Genomic DNA, 21,372 nt, shown 5'->3' with positions numbered 1-21,372 from the left:
GCCGGAGAGGAGTCGGTAGAAGACAGAAAGACCACCAACCTGCCTGCGGTGAGTGAGTGAAAGGCCCTCGGAGTTAGCTTCATCGCGGGAGATTCCAATTATTCTGAAAGCTTTGGTTTCAACAGCGTGAAGTCGAGCTAGGTGTGAGGCAGGAGCACCAGCCCAGAGGGGAGAGCAGTATTCCATTGAGCTGCAGATGAAAGCCTTGTATGTGGTGAGGAGCTCAGGTGTGCCAAGCAAGGACTTCGAACGATGGAGGATGCCCAGTCGGCGACTGGCTTTGGAGGCCAGCTTGGAAATGTGGTTTTCCTTCGGAAAGATCATGGCAGATAGTGCGACCCAAAAGCTTGAGCGACAGAACTTCTTGGAGAGGATTGTTCAGAAAGTAGATGGGAGGGTTGTCCAGTCGGTCTTTTCGGAGAGACATCGTAAGAGTGTGAGATTTGTCAGGATTGAAAGACATGTTTCACTTGTTTGACCAGTCTGTGATTTTGTCCAGGTCTGCAGAGAGTGACGAGGCTGCAGACTGCTGATCTGAGGGATGAGGAATGGAGCGGCAGAGAGTGGAGTCATCAGCAAAGAGGTAGAGAGGATTTTCCAGAGAGTCGGAGGGCTATTGATAAGATGCATTGATAAGAACAGAAAAAGCACAAGGCCCAGAACACTGCCTTGGGGAACTCAAAAGCCAATAATACAGTCTTCGTGGTGTTTTGGGTCTTCAGGGCCATTTGGGTGTTCAGGGTCTTCAGTGTCTTCAGGGGCTTTTGGTGTCTTCGGGGTATTTTGGGTCTTCTGGGTCTTCAGGGTTCTTTGTGGTATCAAGGGTCTTGGGGGATTTAAAGGGTCGTCAAAAGTCTGAGGGGTCTCAGTAGTCTGAACGTAATTAAGAGGGTTAATTAAGAGGGTGTTAATAATATTATTTGAAGAAGAAGAAGATATTTGGTCGCATACATAACCATATACGTTTGCTCTATTATAATAAGATAAGGGTGGTTGGTGTATGAGACCATTTCAGTCGCGCTAAACTTCTGGTTTTTAAAACAATCTTTAAAATAGCAGTTTGATTAAGATTTAAATACACGATGGCCTCAGCGTTCGTGAGTTTCCCCTTCGTGGATTCCCTATGTCACGATGAATTTATTGAGGCAAGGTTTGTGGATTGTGGTTAATGCGCTCAAATAATCGTGGATTGGTGAACCATTTCCCACATTTATTCACCTAATTAACATGAGCCTTCAAAACAATATCATCCCAACATAATCATCACTGTCATCTCCATCAACTCATTTTCACCCCTCAGCCCAATGGGCTAATAGTGTAGCAGCATAGCAAACCTGTTGTGCATTTTGTGATACAAGCACCAAATTTGGTACACTAGTAGACTATCATATTATGAAAAGATCTGGATATTGGGCCATCTCAGATTCAGAGATTTGATTTTTGCAAGATTTCGATTCGATTGGGATCGAAGAGAACACCTTCTTCGTCTTCTGTACAGTGAAGTTGCCAGCCCTGAATTCTCTGGCTACATCTGGGTGCTTCATTGGGAGTGCAACCGTGTCCCTCAGGTGAACAGGGACCCACCTGGCATAGTGTGTGTGGTCTAAGGCATGGAACCATGGGACCAGTTCCGTCAGGGCATCAAGGTACGTCGTGAATGAAGCCTGCCGCAGAGAACGCACGTAGACCAGTACCAACATCTCTAGTTCCAGCACAGTTGCCCAGTACTGAAAGTTGGGAATGTCTTCTCCTCTCTGGTGACACCAGTCTTCAAACTCAGGCAGGTCTTCTGCATCATCAGCATATGTCATACAGTGGCGTTCATACGCACGGTGTTGCAGGATGTGCAGTGCCGCTGCAGTGATTTGATGAGCTCTTCTTGTGCGGGTGACGTGGGCAGCTCGTAGGAAGGAGTCGGCCGTCCCTGGCGTTGCAATCTCAGCTTGCAAAATCTGCAAATCTTGCAAAAATCAAATCTCTGAATCTGAGATGGCCCAATATCCAGATCTTTTCATAATATGATAGTCTACTAGTGTGCCAAATTTGGTGCTTGTATCACAAAATGCACAATTCTTTTGAATATTTGGACTAAGCCGCCCCACTATAAGGGGTATTGTCGTCACGGGCGTCGTCCGGACGGGCGGGCGTCCGTCAACTTTTGGTTTCCGTCAATTTCAAGGAGAACAGCTTGTCCGATTAAATCCATTTTTTCAGTGTGTGTTGGGGTTGAGTAGAGGAAGGTTCCTTTCGAAAATGGGCGCGCTGCGCTTTTCAATATGGCCGCCACGGCAGCCATCTTGAAATTGGTTTACATCAATTTCGAGCAGAACAGCTTGTCCGATTAAATTCATTTTTGCAGTGTGTGTTGGGGTCGAGTCGAGGAAGGTTCCTTTCGAAAATGGGCGCGCTGCGATTTTCAATATGGCCGCCACGGCAGCCATCTTGAAATTGGTTTCCGTCAATTTCGAGCAGAATGGCTTGTCCGATGAAATCCATTTTTGCAGTGTGTGTTGGGGTTGATTAGAGGAAGGTTCATGGGCGCGCTGCGATTTTCAATATGGCCACCATGGCAGCCATCTTGAAATTGGTTTCCGTCAATTTCAAGCAGAACAGCTTGTCCGATTAAATCTATTTTTGCAGTGTGTGTTGCGGTTGAGTAGAGGAAGGTTCCTTTCGAAAATGGGCGCGCTGCGATTTTCAATATTGCCGCCATGGCAGCCATCTTGAAATTGGTTTCTGTCAATTTTGAGCAGAACGGCTTCTCAGATTAAATCCATTTGTGCAGTGTGTGTTGGGGTTGAGTAGAGGAAGGTTCCTTTCGAAAATGGGTATGCTGCGATTTTCAATATGGCCGCCACGGTAGCCATCTTGAAATTGGTTTCCATCAATTTTGAGCAGAACGGCTTGTCCGATTAAATCCATATTTGCAGTGTGTGTTGGGGTTGAGTAGAGGAAGGTTCATGGGTGCGAAATGGGTTAATGGGTTCATGGGCGAAAATTTCATTACTTGCAGTTCCTACTCGGTATACAACTTCGCTTCAAATAACAAATTATCATCAATGCTTCCTTTCACCATGCATGGGCTGAGGGGTTACGCCCGCTTTGCGGTGCTATTTATTATCTTTGCCATCATCAACATTGACATCATATTATTGGATCAAGTTTATAATCATTATTATTGTTACGTTTGTGGGGGGTAGGCATTACCTTAGTCCAGGTAGTATTGAATAGATCGTGTGCTCCGACTGGCGTGAAGAAGAAGAAACCCCATGTATCATAAGTATGGATCCGGTAGACCGTATGTCGTGTAAGCGCGTATCTTCCTTCCCATCACGAGGGGTGGGGTTATTCACGAGGGGTGGGGTTATGTTAATTAGTTAGGGATTATGGGTAATTAATCCCCTGTATGTAATGGCCTCTGTTATTTTTCCTCTGTTCCTTATGACACCAGCAGCACACACACATAGCCAGGCAATCGCACATTTATAACACAAAATAAAAGCGACCGGAACTGGGACATTCAACTACCGCTGGTGCCACGGCCATCACATCGCAACACAAGCAGGCAGGCCCGAGAGGCGACGCCCCAAAGAGCATTGATTGGTCAGGACATGAAGAGCGAGGAGATGGCACTTGCTTATAGGAGTGGACACGCAGACGTCATAGGATGACATCAGAGCCTTAAGCACAAAGGAATAGGAGGGCGGACATTTTGTCTCTCGGGTCCTGGAGGTGTTGGTGAAAGGCGGACGCATTTGCGTGCTCTTGATTTCTGGGTTTGGTGGCGAGCGGTCGTCTCCCCGGACATTTTGGTTTCTCGTGGCTTTTCTATCTCAGCATCTGGAGTTCATAAAGAGCAGTCACAAATACGGTGCCTCTTGAGCTGGACTTGGTTGGATGTGTTCGTAGAAGCAGGCGCATTTTGCGTGCTCTCTTGGCACGGGGTTCCGATTGAAGGCATGGCCGCATTTTCCTTTGCTTGGCACATCGGTGTTGGTGAACAAGATTGACAGGGACGAGAGGGGCTGAGTGGAACGGGCGCGGCCTGCTGACTTCGCGCTCGGCGGCGAGAGATGCGGACTGCACAGGAGGCCTAGTTCCCACTCGCGGCAGCGCAGCCTGTGGTTCCGCGCGGAGACATGGAAGCCTGTGACGATCCAGGACGATTCCTGACGAGGTGCAAGAGCCGCTCAGAGCTAAGTGCACACAAACTAACGCATTTACTTTCACAGTTATTTTTCCCTTTCTCTGTTTTCGAGTCTGTGGGGGCACATCCCGTTTAGGAATCATAGTTTTTATTGTGCATTCTTTGTTACCGGCATTCCTCAATGAAGCCGGTATTTTTGTACATTTTAATTCTGTGTCGGTTTGAGTTAATTGATTATCCAGGTGCGAAGACGTCGGGTGGAAGCCGTCCTGGTAGGTTCATCATCCACCTTTCCCTCACGAGTAAAGGTCCGCCATTGGATTGAACGCCTTGGAGTTAAAGCTTGTTTGGTCATCAGTGTCACCCTGCGGTGTTCACTACAGGGTAGACACACGACATTATTTAAGGGTAAGTTGTTGCTCAGATGTTTCTTGTTGGATTGTTTACACATAAAAGAGCTGTGAATGTCTAGTCTTGGTTTTAGCCTTTGCTTTTGCCTTGGGAGTCTACCTTTGGAGTCAGTCAGCACAAACCAACATGGAGACCAGGTAACTGTCTATGAAATAAAATCAAGCAATTTGGAAGCCGAAAGAGCAAAAATAATTAAATCAGAACCAAAACATAAAAATTGGGAAGAGCAAACACAACAAATCTGGAATATCTTGAAAAAGAAAGAAAACACTAGTGTACTTGGAGATAGACAATGGCCGGGTCGACAAAAGGAAAACAACTGCAGTTGATGACAGAAAGATCATCAGAGTTGTGAAGAAAAACCACAAAACAACTGTCAGTGACATCACCAACAACCTCCAGAGGGCAGCAGTAAAAGTATCACAATCTATCGTTCGCAAAAGACTTTGAAAGCAGAATTACAAAGACTACAGCACAAGATGCAAACCTGTCATCAGCACCAAAAATATAAAGGCCAGATTAGAATTTGACAAGAAATATAGAGGTGAGCCAGTGGAGTTCTGGAACAAAGTTTTAGGGACAGATGCGACCAAGATAAACCTTTACCAAAGTGATGGAAAGGGGAAAGTGTGGAGAAAGGAAGGAACTGCATATGATCCAAAGCATACTACCTCATATGTGAAGCATGGTGGAGGTGGTGTCATAGCTTGGGCTTGCATGGCTGTCTCTGGACTGGCTCACTTATCATTATTAGCTCCGCCACCAAAGGTGGTGGAGGTTATGTTTTTACTACTGTCTGCTTGTCTGTGACTTGCAAAATCGAAGATTTTCAAGTATATTGGTCAGTTGCGTTCGTTATTCTCTTTGTCTGTTTGTCTGTTTGTCACTTGCAAAATCGAGGATTTTTCAAGTACTGTATATTGGCCAGTTGTGTTAGTTATTCTGTTTGTCTGTTTGTCACTTGCAAAATCGAGGATTTTTCAAGTATATTGGTCGGTTGCATTTGTTATTCTGTCTATCTGTTTGTTTGGCTGTTTGTCTGTTTGTCACTCGCCTACAGGTCGTATTTCTAAACCAATAGTCATGAAACTTCACCAAGTTGTAGGGGTCATCACAATTGAGAAGCCTATTGATTTTGAAGTCAAAAGTCATCGGGAGGTCAAATTTCTAAAATCGCCAAATTTTAAATTTCTAATTTCTAATTTCATCCGATTAACTTGAAAATTGAACTTTTGCATATTGCGTCACTAAATTGGGAAACCAACTATTTTTGAGGTCAAAGGTCAACTTAAGGTCAAACTTCCAAAATCATAAATTTTCATCTGAAAAAACCATCAATTTTCATCCGATTGACTTGAACATTGAACAGCATTTGTATATTGAGTCACTAAATTGGTAAATCAAATATTTAAGGTTAAATTGTATTTTATTTTTAATTATTTTGTAAAGATTTCTAAAAAAAAAAATTCCTGATCTAAAAAGATTTCTAAAAAAAAAAACTGATCACGGGTAGATCAGTGACAAAAAAAATTCTCAATTTAATCCATTTTAAATTCAGGCTATAACAACAAAATGTGAAAAAAGTCAAGGGGTGCGAATAGTTTCTGAAGGCACTGTATGTAAGGTGCGTTCATTGGTGGGGGTGTGGGTGGCATGACTGGTGTGGAGGGAGCAGTCATGATAGGAGTACTGAGTGTGCTGCTTGTATTTGAGGTACAGAGATGACAGGTGACAGACTGTGTGTGATGGGAATGGGTAAGAATGTGGGTGAAGGTAGGGTGGCAGGCTGTGCACTTGGGGGTGCTATGTTGCGGGTAGGGTCTAACAGGGGCGATGGCATTGTGGTTACAGTAGGTGCAGTTAGTGTATGGAGTGCTGAAGGTGCAAGAAATGATGGGAGTGATGTGAGTATGCACAAGGATGGTAGTACAGATGATGGGGGCGGTTATACCAAAGGTGGGAGAAGTGCATATTTCTGTAGTGGAGCGGCAAATTAACTGGTGGTTAGAGGGGTGGTGTAGGGGAGAGGCGTTTGGGTTGGATACCAACTGCAGATAATATAGTGAGACTTGGACAAACAATGGGTGTGGGGAGGAATGAGGTAGACAGGATGGACATGGAAGAAAACTCCCAACCCCCCCCCCCCCCCCACCTCTCTCCCTCTCCCATCTTTCTCTCCCCTCTCTCCACTCATTCAGTCCCCTTCTCTCTCTCCGCCTTCTCCCATTCCTCTCTTCTTTCTCTCTCTCTCTCTCTCTCTGCCTTCTCCCATTCCCCTCTTCTTTTTCTCTCTCTCCACCTTCTCCCATTCCCCTCTTCTTTCTCTCTCTCTCCGCCTTCTCCCATTCCCCTCTTCTGTCTCTGTCTCTGTCTTTCTCTCTCTCTCTCTCCCCCCCACTCTCTCCCCCCCCTCCCCCACTCCCCCCTTCTCTCTCCCACTTCCCTCTATATGACCGTGCTCCCTCCTTCGTCTTAATCCTTTTGAGGCTCTTAACGAATGACATCATTAAGTCCACCAAGCCTGGTGTTGGCTTAATTGTTAACGTGGCTGGCTTGAGATATTGGGGTCCTGAGTTCAAGCCACTGTCATGCCAATGAATTAACATCACATGGGTTGACTCAACATGTCATCCGTCCAAGGTCATACAAAATGAGTACCAAATGACTGGTTATAGAGAGGCATTGCAGCAGCTGCATCCCCAGCAAATGATGCAACCAGCAGCCACAGGCTGGACACAAACCACCCAGAGTCCACGAATAACAAATATATATTTTCAAAATGTTTGAAGTTTATTTATTATTCAAGGTTATATTATTAAACTAGCTGAAGTACCCAGCATATGGGCATATGGAGTGATTTTTCGCTGGGATGCACAGTGGTGGCAGCAGGTGGTTTAATGGTTGATTGCCTTATCCGTCAAAGGCAAAGAAATGGCGATGCATTACTTGCTTGAGCTTATGGCAAGATGGGTGGTCAAGATTGATGTGGAGAACTGTTACAAGGCCGTCCAGGACCAGACGTGGGATAACGATGCATTAGCGGGTAGGTTGGGAGGGGTCGTGATATCGGACAAGCAACATTCCACATTTTGATATGGTGTTTTAATTCCAGTACCTTTTCAAATCTTTGATATTGGTCAGCTTATTTGAGGACCTGACTTGAGATGGGCATGCGTTTGACATAAATCTGTGCACTCAGACTATATAGCTAAACAGGCCGAACGGGTTGTGAATGGCAACTTGGTTTTATCGGTGAGAATGTCTTGGATGGAGGAATTATGGACAACACTGTTTTCCGGCCAATCAACAAATGAGTAGACATGACAGTGGGGATTGTCACAATCAGAGGCATTGCGGCTGGCGAAAGCTGAGGGTATATTAGCGGAGCCTGCAAGGTGGTGGACTGATGCCTTGTAACGAATGAATGATGGCAAGAAGGTCGAGACACGGGGACTAGCTGAGAATTCTCCTCAACATAGCTTTTCAAAAGTTCGTATACATGGCTTACTATCTATCGGTCAGTACGCAAGCTTTATGGTGGGGTTGGATGTAAATGGTCCGAAGTGCTTAGTAGCAATGGCGATCGAGAGTGCTTCAATTTCACAGGGAAGTCATGTGACTTGGTGGCCCTGCAATATACATACACACACACACACACACACACACACACACACACACATACACACACACATACACATACACACGCGGGAGAGCAAAGAGTTATGAGCACTGTCATCTGGGAAGTACAGCCAAGGTTTGAACCTTGTCGCAGTTAAAAACAACTCTCCATCTGGTGTTTTGCATCAAGGGTGAAGCATCAATGTATGTGCCGGATGTTAAGCTGCAGGATCCATCTAACAACCCTGCTCATTGGTGGATGTTAAAGATCCCACGGTGTCTCTCGTGAAAAGTAGGGGAGTTGGTGTCGGCACTCTGAACAAATTACAAATTCCTCCCCAAACTCTTGCCAACCCGCAATTGGAAAGCACGGGGAGAATGGAGGCTATACTGTACCTCGTAAGCGTTGCTTGTTTATTTGACATAATTTGGCATCAAACTTGGCCATCCTACACACACTCATGATCTCCCAACGACCCCTTGATCTGTTACATGCTGAACATCACCATCTGCCAACGCGCGATTCTGTGTGCCGAGTTACGAGCGTGTGTGGGTCGATCCTTTTGTCAAATGTCGGAGACAACTAAACGCCGCCCAACATAAAAAACATAAAATATAATATAAAACCACTCGGATTCTAATGGTGCAGGTGTGGAAGCAGAGACATGGCTCCCAAACCTTTTACAGGTCCAGAAACTCACGCATGCTGAGTGAGATCACACATCATGTGCGGAAAGTCCGGTGGCCAACAACAAGGTAAAATAACAAGGAACGGTGATACAGGAGTTGGTTATTCAGACCATCATGCCTGTGCTACATCAACACCAGATAAAATAAGTCCCTCAGTAACCAGTAACCAGTGTGGCAGCGACATTCAAGTGTAAGGTGTGCACAGAGGGAGCTGCAGATGGAGGAAATGGTGAGTTGGATCTTGGAGACGGCGTGAAGCTGGAAGGTGTGAAAACATTTTGCTACCTCGGAGACATGCTGAATGGAGAAGGTGCATCAGACTCGGCAACAGTTGCTCAAGTGAGATGTGCATGGAAGAAGTTTCGGGAACTGAGTGGCGTGCTGACGAGGAGGGGAGTGTCGTTGAAGCTGAAGGGAAAGGTGTATGCTGCATGTGTGAGAAGTGTTATGATTTATGGGAGCGAGACATGGGTAATGAACGTAGAGCAGCAACGAAGGCTGGAAAGGGTGGAAATGTGAATGGTTGGGTGGATGTGTGGTGTATTGTTGAGAGAGAGGAAGACAAATGATGAATTGCGAAAGATGATGGGAATAGAGCCTGCGGTGGATGCTGTGAAGAGAAACAGGTTGAGATGGGTTGGTCATGTGTTGAGGAAGGATGAAAGTGACTGGTTGAGAAGAGTGATGGAAATGAATGTGGAAGGAAGTAGAGGACGGGGAAGACCGAGAAAGACTTGGCTAAAGGTGGTGGAAGAAGAAATGTGGGCAAGGGGGTTAAGAAGAGGAGATGTAGAAAATAGGGCAAAATGGAGAAGATTGTCATGGGGACCGCAAGGCTAACCCCTGCTCTAGCAGGGAAAATGGCCTTAAAATGCCTGTTGTTGTTGTTCTAGTTGATAGGCCGGATCTAGATTCAGACCTAAACCAAAATCCAATCGGCTTGTTCTTGTCGCCTAACCAACTCATTCACCAAGTTTTGTCATAAGTTATCCACAACCTTTTGAAATATCATGTTTTTTTATCGTTTTTGGCCCTATCATTCAATAGTGAAGAATCACTTAAAAATTAACAAGATAGTCTAACCACGGTGTAGCCGGGCTTGCTTGATACTTTAGTTGAAGAGGATAGTATGACCTGAATGGGAATACCAGTTAGCAAATAATGTAAGTATGAAATTATTTTGACTTCAGTGATGAACAGCCGGTTCGTGAATGACTTGGGTAAAAAATAAAAAAATAAAAATGGCGAATGGCAAAAGATAAACCAATAAATTCCACATTTCTGTGCCACCTTCAGTCGAACGTCAGGCATTGACAGCAGGTTCGTGAAGGACTTGGACAAAAAAACGTACCCAGTCTGAATGTTGCTATATGCAGTCAATCGTGAAACTGCAGATGGGGAATCCACGAATGTCACGGATGGAAACCCTGACGTAATTTCCTCATTCTGCTCTAAAATCAATATCTCTGAGGTATTTTCATTCCAAACAGCATCATTCATCATTCCAATCACAAATAATATTATAGTATTAATATATCAAAATATAATGTTAAATCACGATTGTATTGAGATATCAAACCAGGCAACCATTATCATCTGTTCACTTCCGGATTTGGGAGCAAGGTCTGTGTCGATCGCATTTCAAAATCATAATTTTATTGAGGAATTTCTGAAACCTCCTACCTACATTACACGCTCAGACCAGGAGTCGAACCCAGGTCCCCCGGTGAACCATACCAGTGCTCAGCCAACTGAGCTACCTGGGTGCCCCTGACCAAGGACCAAGCATGAGATTTTCTCACACATAGAATTGCCACTCTTTCCGTCAATGCTTCTGGGGCACTCGATGCCAACCATAGGAGCACCAACGGCCTTATCACGAAAGGGTCTTCCTCCAATTTAGAATGGTGAGGCACAGTCTGATCTTTTCAATGACCTGATGTAATACAAGTAAGAGTAATAATAATTGGCAATAATAATAAGGATAACAAGCATTCTGAGTGTTGCGCTGCAATACATGTCCCCTACCGGCAGTCTGTCGTCGGGAAAACTGTTGGGGAAATTACCAAAGTTCAAAGTGCCATAACTTTGTCAAAAATGATCGAAACGTCGTGAAGTTCGAACTTGATCTGTAACTTATCATGAGGAAACCATGTACCAAGTTTAAAATCATTAGCATTAAGCGTTTAGAAAAAGTGTCCGGAAAACTGTCCTTTGCATGACGGACTGACGGACTGACAGACCGAGGGACGGAGTGCAAACCTATAGTCCCTTCCGGTGTACACTGGTAGGGGACTAATAACAAGACCCCCTACCGCTCCCGTAGTGAGTGGGTGAACCTGTATTATCTAAAAAAAAGCTTGGCCGACCCCCAACAAATTTTGCATTCGTGCTTGGGATACCCAGAGTCAGGTCACGGCTATTAAATAAACCCCCTCTTCCCACCCCATCCCCATAATTGTGGGAAGATGACGCGATTTTCACCGATAGACATGGAATAGTGCAAGTGGTTGAACCACTGCCGGAGGGAAAAGGTATTGCCTCGGAACACAAACCAACCTTTCAAAAATCATGGAATATTTCCTTTTTTAACCCTTTTGCATTCTCTCCCTCTCTTTGGTGCTCTACCCCAAAGTGGATTCGGCTTTGCCAAAGCCGCCCCACCGCATATATTACACTAGGTGGTTTGCCTTTACTTTCCCACTGGTAGTCACCTTGTGGGATTGTCAGTGGAAGTTTTTGGTCCGGGTGTCACTCATCAACTCAGGCCTTATGTTCGACCAAAGACCATTTTGACAGGAGTTTGTAATTTGTTCAGGATGGCAGCGATAGCTCCCCTACTCTTCATGAAACCCACCATGGGGATCTTTAAGGTCCACCAACCAATGTTAGCAGATGGACACCGGCTTAATGTCCATCCAAGGGAAAACGTTTTTAAATAGCGTTTAAATGTTGAAATTGCTCAAGCAAACTTTTAAATTGCTGACAATTTCAGACATCAATGATTTGACCTTCATATGGACGAGTTTCCTTAAGGGATTTTTCTCACAAAGGAGTTTTCAAAAAGAACGAGAACAATTTTTCTTTTTCTTTTTCTCAAAAACGAGTTTCCCAAAGGAAATCAAAGAAAAGAAAATAAAAACTTTTTTTATAAATTCACATTTATTGCACGAAGAGGTGCAATTATTACCACTCCAATCAGAGTGTGCGGCGAGTGGCGAGAGAAGTGAAAGAAGCTTAGGGGCGACGTTGGAGGAAGGGGAGGGAAGAGGTTATCCTTTAAACACCAAACCGAGGCCACCAAGGAACCACCATGTGAGCAATGGAATGAATGAAACATCAATTATAATCGTACATGTTACAACACATATACCTGTTGTTGTTGCAGGATGTAAGGGAGTTCCCCTACATCGATTCCGTCACCGTTTGCGCGGACCTCCCGGTTCGACTCCATCGCCGTTGAGTTGGACAGGGGGCTTGGGGAGGATCCAGGTGTCGCGTCGACAGCGGTCTCCTCCATCTTTAGTCTCACTCTGAAAGGAAATGAGGTTTACAAAGAGCAAAGGTCAGCACAAATGATCACGGGGTCGTGGGAGGAACAGAACAGATGAACAGCGTATACAGCAAGAGTCAAAACCCTTTGATCTGATCTCCCATTGGAGGATCCATTTATATACACCTTCATGGGGTTGTGAGGAGGTTAGATCACAAGTGGTCTTGATGAGGTGAGATGGCCAGGTGAGTACGCAACACTCAACTTGATTGAGAATGCATCATGAGAAATACCAGGGTGACAGTTTATAGCAAAGTCGAGATTTGAACCCAGGCTAGACCTGCTCACAGGTGAGTTTGCCACCATTGCTCGTGCATTGTACAAGCAAATGTCCTGAAATATATTGGGCGTTGGTTGCATCAATTCAACATTTGTTAAACTACTCTCGTTCTCGCTGACATATTTCATAATAAACGTCTTTCAACATTGCCCCTTCTTTTACATTTAAGGAAATAAAATAGAATTCTGAAGAAGCCATTATTCTGAATTCAGGTATACAATGGCGTTCTGCCGTTAGATTCCGAGGAACAAACCCATGATGACAGTTGAATACGTTTCCAGCCTGAAATACTCTCGTTTCTCTTTACTGACAATGGGGACACCGATGACATCACGCTAAGTCATATTTGGTGCAATTTCTGGATCAGTGAGGGGAAACAGAATGACATATGAAAGCAATTTATTTACCAATGCAGTACATCCTCATCACCCCCTTTCTCCTTCGTAGTGCACGAGGAGTATTCCGTCAACACATCCCACAATCCCAACACAAAGTGAAACCAAATTAGATTTCAACACGACTAGGGGTCTCGGCCCACATGGGGGTCTCGGCCCACATGGGGGTCTCGGCCCAACTGGGGGTCTCGGCCTATATGGGGGTCTCGGCCTAAATGGGGGCCTCGGCCCAAATGGGGGTCTCGTCCCACATGGGGGTCTCGGCCCACCTAGCGATCTTGTCCCACATGGGGGTCTTGGCCCACATGGGGGTCTCGGCCCACATAGCGGTCTCGGCCCACCTAGCGGTCTCGTCCCACATGGGGGTCTCGGCCCACATGGGGGTCTCGGCCCATCTAGCGGTCTCGTCCCACATGGGGGTCTCGGCCCATCTAGCGGTCTCGTCCCACATGGGGGTCTCGGCCCATCTAGCGGTCTCGTCCCACATGGGGGTCTCGGCCCATCTAGCGGTATCGGCCCACATGGGGGTCTCGGCCCACCTAGCAGTCTCGTCCCACATGGGGGTCTCGGCCCACATGGAGGTCTCGTCCCACATGGGGGTCTTGGCCCACATGGCGATCACGGCCCACATGGCGGTCTAGGCCCACATGGCGGTCATGGCACGATGGCGATCTCAGCACCACTGGCATGTGTGTCTGTCTGTCTTGGCCCACATGGCAGTCGTAGCCCACCTGCTGGTATTGGCCCACATGGTGGTCGCAGCCCATCTAGTGGTGATGGTCCACATGGCGGTCTCGGCCCACATGGCGATTTTGAAACGATGGCAATCTCCGCACAGCTGTCGTGTCTGTCAGTCTGTCTGTGTCAGGCCACTTGCCAGACTCCGCCCACATGAGGGTTTTGACAGGCTGTCTGTCTGAAGGTCGATCTCAGTTCACCTAGCGGTCTTGGCCTAACTAGTGGTCGTGGCCCACATGGCGGTCTCAGCCCTCCTAGCGGTGTCATGTCAGCTCACGGTCGCAGCCCACATGGCGGTCATGGCCCACATGGCGGTATCCGCCCACATGGCGGTCACGGCCCAGATGGTGGTCACGGCCCACATGGCGGTCTCAGCCCTCCTAGTGGTGTCGTCGCAGCTAACGGTCACAGCCCACATGACGGACATGGCCTACATGGCGGTCACGGCCCACATGGCGGTCTCAGCCCTCCTAGCGGTGTCGTTCCAGCTAACGGTCGCAGCCCACATGGCGGTCATGGCCCACATGGTGGTCTCAGCCCTCCTAGCGGTGTCGTCCAAGCTAACGGTTGCAGCCCACATGGCCGACATGGCCCACATGGCGGTCACGGCCCACATGGCGGTCTCAGCCCTCCTAGCGGTGTCGTTCCAGCTAACGGTCGCAGCCCACATGGCGGTCATGGCCCACATAGTGGTCTCAGCCCTCCAAGCGGTGTGGTCCCAGCTAACGTTCGCAGCCCACATGGTGGTCACGGCCCACATGGTGGTCACGGCCCACATGGCGGTCTCAGCCCTCCTAGCGGTGTCGTCCCAGCTAACGGTCGCAGCCCACATGGCGGACATGGCCCACATGGCGGTCACGGCCCACATGGCGGTCTCAGCCCTCCTCGCGGTGTCGTCCCAGCTAACGGTCGCAGCCCACATGGCGGTCATGGCCCACATGGTGGTCTCAGCCCTCCTAGCGGTGTCGTCCCAGCTAACGGTCGCAGCCCACATGGCGGTCATGGCCCACATGGCGGTCTCAGCCCACATGGCGGTCACGGCCCACATGGCGGTCACGGCCCACATGGCGGTCACGGCCCACATGGCGGTCTCAGCCCTCCTAGCGGTGTCGTCCCAGCTAACGGTCGCAGCCCACATGGCGGTCACGGCCCACATTGCGGTCATGGCCCACATGGCGGTCATGGCCCACATGGCGGTCTCAGCCCACATGGCGGTCACGGCCCACATGGCGTTCACGGCCCACATGGCAGTCTCGGCCCTCCTAGCGGTGTCGTCCCAGCTAACGGTCGCAGCCCACATGGTGGTCACGGCCCACATGGCGGTCATGGCCCACATGGCGGTCATGGCCCACATGGCGGTTACGGCCCACATGGCGGTCTCAGCCCTCCTAGCGGTGTCGTCCCAGCTAACGGTCGCAGCCCACATGGCGGTCATGGCCCACATGGCGGTTACGGCCCACATGGCGGTTACGGCCCACATGGCGGTTACGGCCCACATGGCGGTCTCAGCCCTCCTAGCGGTGTCGTCCCAGCTGACGGTCGCAGCCCACATGGTGGTCTTGGTCGAGATGACGGTTTTGGCACAATGGCGATCACGGCACCGCTGTCGTGTCTCTCTCGGCCCACATTGCATGTTGGTTTTGGCACGGCTGGTTGGACATGTCGGCGCAGTCTAAACTCGCGAGGGACACCAAGCGCATACACAGACATCCCTTCTCCAGTTTCACACGTGCTGCGGTCCCTAAAAAACACCATCTATTTATTATTCATTAGCTTCTCGAGCTGCTCGGGAAACACTCGTCCACGTCATTTGGGCACGAGCCTGGTTGGTGCATTGACAGATTTCGGGTTCTTTTGTTTAACACAACATTGGCTTTTGCCAAACCACCTGCACGAACACAACCTTGTCTCACCTGTACGTCTGTACCCCAAGCTCATGGACAAGGGCTCTCTGAAGTTTGCATGGAACTCGTGTTACGTTTCCACTTGCGTGATGTTCACCAAGACGTCACACCAACGTGCACCACCAACTCAAAACGTCATTATCGAATGACCTCTGTTTCTCCGCACAACCACACACAGGGTTGTGCTCGTTACCTCCACCACCAAAGAAGGATGAAGGTTATGTTTTCACCCCTGTCTGTCCGTTTGTGAACAAAATATCTCAAAAGGTTGTGGACGGATTCGGACCAAATTTGGCAGGGATGTAGCGTATGTGACAAGGACGAAATGATTAGACTTTGGTGAAGATCCGGATTCCGATCCGGCTACGAGAATTTTTTAAGTCATTCTTCACTATTGGTAGATAGGGCCAAAATCGATACATAGCGGGATATCTCAAAAAGTTGTGGATGGATTTGGACGAAACTTCGTGGAGAGGTTGGGTGTCAGACAAGGACGATTCGATTAGATTTTGGTGAAGATCTGAATATGGATTCGGATATGAGAATTATTTAATTTTTTAAGTGATTCGTCACCATTGGTAGATGGGGCCAAAACCGATACATAGCAGGATATCTCAAAAAGTTGTGGACGGATTTGGACGAAACTTGTTGGACCAGTTGGGTGTCTGACAAGGACGATTCGATTCGATTTTTGGTGAAGATCTGTATATGGATTCTAATATGATAATTATTTAATTTTTTAGGTGATTCTTCACCATTGGTAGATAGGGCCAAAAACGATACACAGCAGGATATCTCAAAACGTTATGGATGGATTTGGACTAAACTTGGACAGATTGTGCGTGTGACAAGGAATTATAATCGATACAATTTTGGTGAAGATCCGGATCCAGCTTGTATAATTTTTTAAGTGATTATTCACCATTGAGTGATATGGCCAATCAGGCGGAGGTATGCTCCCGACTGAGTGCCGTGATAGTTGGAATTTTTTTTAAGACCACAAGCATGGGGGTTACTGTGGTTACCCCACATGGGTATTACCGCACACATCACACGTGGCCCAGGTAACCCTGGCACACAGCGCACACTTGGAGGTCAACGAGCGCCGCAGAGGTACACCCGGTGCAGGTAATTTAATGAACGGGCTGTAAGTATAGTAATTTCCCCCTTTTAACAACGCACACAATCCGGGTTTATCCGTGCAGGTTTTCCCCGGTCGGACTAAAACGTTCGAAATCCTCTGCGCACGAGTATCCGTCCCCCTCCCACCGGGAGTCGTTCTTTACGCCAATTGGTTCTTCGGATGTGGTGGGCGGAGATTTCGCAAATAGGCCTCACCCACTCGGCGCTGTTCGTGAATTTAAGCTTAACGAAGTGGACGAGCCACACGCCTCAACCACTAGACTACTGGAGTAATACTGGAGAGAAAAAGTGCAAAGGAAATGATTGGGAACCTCCGCCCTCGGAACGAGAACAGATTAGCACGGATTTATCAAGAGGACGGCTTGGGAGGAGGCAATGCAGAAAGGGTTTAAAAGATGTTTAATAATGCGATAGGTAGAGCCGAAGAGAGGGGTAAAATGACAGGAGTTAAAACCGCTCACAATGGGAGAGGAGGAGGGAGAGGAGGAGGTAGGGAGGGGTGGAGGAGGGGGAGGGAGAGGTGGAGGAGGAGGAGGGAGGAAGAGGTGGAGGAGGAGGGAGGGAGAGGTGGAGGAGGAGGGAGGGAGAGGTGGAGGAGGAGGAGGGAGAGAGAGGTGGAGGAGGAGGGAGGAAGTGGTGGAGGAGGAGCGAGGGAGAGGTGGAGGAGGAGCGAGGGAGAGGTGGAGGAGGGAGGGAGAGGGGGAGGGAGTGGAGGCGGGAGGGAGAGGGGGAGGGAGTGGAGGCGGGAGGGAGAGGGGGAGGGAGTGGAGGAGGGAGGGAGAGGGGGAGGGAGTGGAGGAGGGAGGGAGAGGGGGAGGGAGTAGAGGAGGAAGGGAGAGGGGGAGGGAGTGGAGGAGGGAGAGAAGGAGGGGGAGGGAGAGAAGGAGGGGGAGGGAGAGGAGGAGGAGGAGGGAGAGGAGGAGGGAGGAAGAGGGGGAGGGAGAGGAGGAGGAAGAGGGGGAGGAAGGGAGAGGAGGAGAGAGGGGGGCAGGGAGAGGGGAGGGAGAGGAGGAAGGAGAGGGAGAGAGAGGGGGAGGGGAAAACGAGGAGGAGAGGGGGAGGGGGAGGAAGAGGGAGGGGAGAGGGGGAGGGGAAACGAGGAGGAGAGGGAAGAGGAGGAGAGGGAGGAAGAGGGAGAGGGGAGGGGAAAACGAGGAGGAGAGGGAGAGGAGGAGGGAGGAGGAGGAGGGAGAGGCAGAGGGGGAGGGAGAAAGAGGCAGAGGAGGAGGGAGGGGAGGGAGAGAGATAGAGATAGAGAGTGCGGTTAAAAAGGGGAAAAACACTCCAAGGAAAATTGCTATATAAATGGAGGGGTTCGTAAGGGATAAGAGTGTGTAATAATGAGTGGTTGAACATGAGTGAACCACCAAAAGGGTAACGGGTAAGTGTGACTGGTGTGAACCATTAAAAAAGTTTTAAATGGTGACGAGGTTAAAGTGAGTGAGAGGGATTAGGTCTGTGTAAAGGTAAGAAAACTAGTGATTGCGAATTTGGAAGAGAGTGCTGAGATTATTGCATTCGTGAGTGCAGGTAAACAAGTCCAAATGGAAGACAGGTATGAAAGAGTGGTTATATGTTATGACGATGTTAATTGGTGAGTGAAACGTGTTATTCTGGAGTGAGTGTGACCGATTAAAGCTGCAACTTTGAGTGCGTCAGAATGACTGACTTTGGATTTACTATGAGTGCATGACGGTGAGTTTGATGGTTCATGTGTCAGGGTGAGTGCGTCACAGTAAGTATGTCATGGTCAACATGGTTGCTCAGCATGTCACGGTGAGTAAGATATGGTGAGCTGTCATGATTAGCATGTCACACTGAGTAAGTCACGGTGAGCATGTCACAGTGAGTGTGTCACAGTGAGTATATAATGGTGAACATGTCAAGGTGAGTATGTCATGGTGTGCATGTCACGATGATGTTGTCATAGTGAGCGTGTCAAGGTGCTGTTGTCATGGTGAGTGTATCACAATGTTGTCATCGTGAGCATGTCACGGTGAATGTATCACGGTGAGTGTGTCATGGTGAGTCCGTCATGGTAAACATGTCACGGTGATGTTGTCATAGTGAGGGTGTCACAGTGAGTGTGCCATGGTGGGTATGTCACTGTAAGCATGAATTGGTGAGTACGCCACAGTGAGCACGTCACGGTGAATGTGTTATGGTGAGTGTATCATGGTGAGCATATGTCATGGTGAGCATGTCATGGTGAAACTTCTCCCTGCACCGGCTCCACAATCGCCGGTACAGGCCCCCACTTGTGGGCCGCAGATTAGAGCACCAGAGGTAACAAAGCATGAGCTTGGTCGCGGGTCATGCAAGGGCCAAAAGGTCACTGTGGAAGTGCAAGGTCGTGACCCAGCATCAGCTCCTCAATTGTCATTTGGCCACAAGTTTCAATTCCCAAGACATCATTATCAACACCATCGAGCTCTTTGATCCCAAGGCTAAGATGGATTCGTTTTATACGTTTTGTATAGTTTATGCTAATTGTGGTTAATGACTTTTATTAAGGTGATTACACAATTAACCATTAATCAGCATTTATAACCCACTCATTTGTCTATTGTTCTATTCTTCCATTGTTCGTTTTCTCGAAACCACTTTTTTTTTTATACATTCCACATTTCAGTCCTTCTTTGTACCTTCTACCTCCCATAACTTTATTCCATTCAACTTGTTTTTACCTTGAATACAAAACGCTTTTGTAGTACTGTATTTCCAAACAGCAAGTCTTTAAACATTGCACCTATACAGTCACGTGAAAAAGTAAGTACACCCCATGTAAAGTTTTGACTTTTTCAACATATTTCAACATACAGCTATTTGATCTTCATTTCAACAATATTGATAGATAAAGGTGATATAATATAACAAATATCATGAAACATTTACATTTTGTAGTCCATTGTATAATTTAAATAAACATAAATGCAAATTTCGCATTTGGAAAAAGTAAGTACACCCCTACATTTATCACTACTTCAAATACCTAAAATTAGAATCAGGTCAGACTTCTGGTTATGACAAACTTCCCTGCTAATGTCTGCTGCTCTTCTTCTGCTCCAATCGGTTCTTCTGATCATGTGCTTGTCAAAGTGGACATCTCTCTGGCCATTCTCAGAGAGCCTCCTCAGCGTCGACGAGTTTGGCATTTCACTCAGGCCGACTGGGACGGTCTTCAAGCAGCCATCAATCGTCTGGATTGGTCTCCCATCTCCACTGCCTCTGACATCAATTCTTCCTGGGAATTCTTCCAAAGCAAACTGATCTCTCTCATGCACAGATTTATCCCATCTCGCCTTCAGTTGTCTTACCCTTCCTCCCGTCCATGGTACACTGAATCTTGTGGTGAGGCAGTTGCCCTGAAACAACTTGCCTTTGCCTCTTGGAAGGCTAATCCAACTGAAGGCAATCTCAGTTCCTTCCACCAAGCTCGGAACAAGTGTGTGTCTACCATCAGGAGTGCCAGGAAGCACTATCTCTCCTCACTCAAGAATGAACTCTCAAACCTGTCTCCTTCCTCCAAATCCTGGTGGCGTCTGGTCAAATCCGTTTCTGGTGTTTGTTCCCCCTCCATCCCCTCCCTTACCTCAAATGGCCACACAGTTGACATCGCACGTGACAAAGCCGAATGCCTCAACTCTGTGTTCGCCTCAAAATCCTTAGTCCCAAACCCATCTCTCTCTGTTCCCACCTTTCCCAGTCGAACCCAACTGCTCCTGGACTCTGTGTCCTTCTCTCCTGACAAGGTGGAGGAGTTTTTGTCAAACCTCGACTCTGATTCTGCAACTGGACCAGACGGCATCAGCCCACGGGTCCTAAAATCCTGCTCTGCCGCTCTATCTCACCCTCTCTCTGTTCTTTTCACCCTATCTTTTGCTCAAGGTCATCTGCCAGCATCCTGGAAATCAGCTAACATTACCGCTTTACACAAAAAAGGTGCAAAAACAGATCCTTGCAACTACAGACCAATCAGCCTGCTCCCAATTATCAGCAAAGTCATGGAATCCATCATTGCTTCGGATATGAAATCTTTCCTCTTCTCCAATGGCTTGATCTCTGACCATCAATTTGGTTTCAGACCAGGTCACTCTACTCTGGACATGCTGCTTCTGCTGTCTCAACAATGGATGGAGGTCCTCAATGCCAAACAGGAAATCAGAGCTGTCTCCCTTGACATATCACGGGCCTTTGATACGGTCTGGCACCCAGCTCTGCTCACCAAACTCTCCTCCTATGGTATCCATGGAAATCTCCATGCATGGCTTGCGGACTTCCTCTCTGGTCGTAGTCAACGTGTGGCCCTGAATGGATTTCTCTCATCTCCCCTTCCTGTTCAGGCTGGAGTTCCCCAAGGAAGTGTGCTGGGCCCTGTGCTTTTTCTGGTCTTTATCAATGATCTCTCCGACTCTCTGGAAAATCCTCTCTATCTCTTTGCTGATGACTCCACTCTCTGCTGCTCCATTCCTCTTCCCTCAGATCGGCAGTCT

General features: G+C 47.8%; 1 protein-coding gene across 1 annotated transcript in view; it reads right to left on the bottom strand.

Annotated features, from left to right (window-relative positions):
- LOC137425574 (forkhead box protein P4-like) overlaps window positions 1-21,372 on the bottom strand; it is a 224,255-nt gene that overhangs the window by 180,986 nt on the left and 21,897 nt on the right. Inside the window, exon 2 of the mRNA XM_068114138.2 lies at window positions 12,240-12,399. Coding sequence (XP_067970239.1) covers window positions 12,240-12,386 — 147 coding nt within the window. The 5' untranslated portion in view covers window positions 12,387-12,399. The remainder of the gene's footprint in view (window positions 1-12,239; window positions 12,400-21,372) is intronic.

This window comes from Myxine glutinosa, chromosome 4 (genome assembly GCF_964187855.1).
Source record: "Myxine glutinosa chromosome 4, kmMyxGlut1.1, whole genome shotgun sequence".
Lineage (NCBI taxonomy): Eukaryota > Metazoa > Chordata > Myxini > Myxiniformes > Myxinidae > Myxine > Myxine glutinosa.
This window is presented reverse-complemented; position numbering and strand designations above follow the sequence as displayed.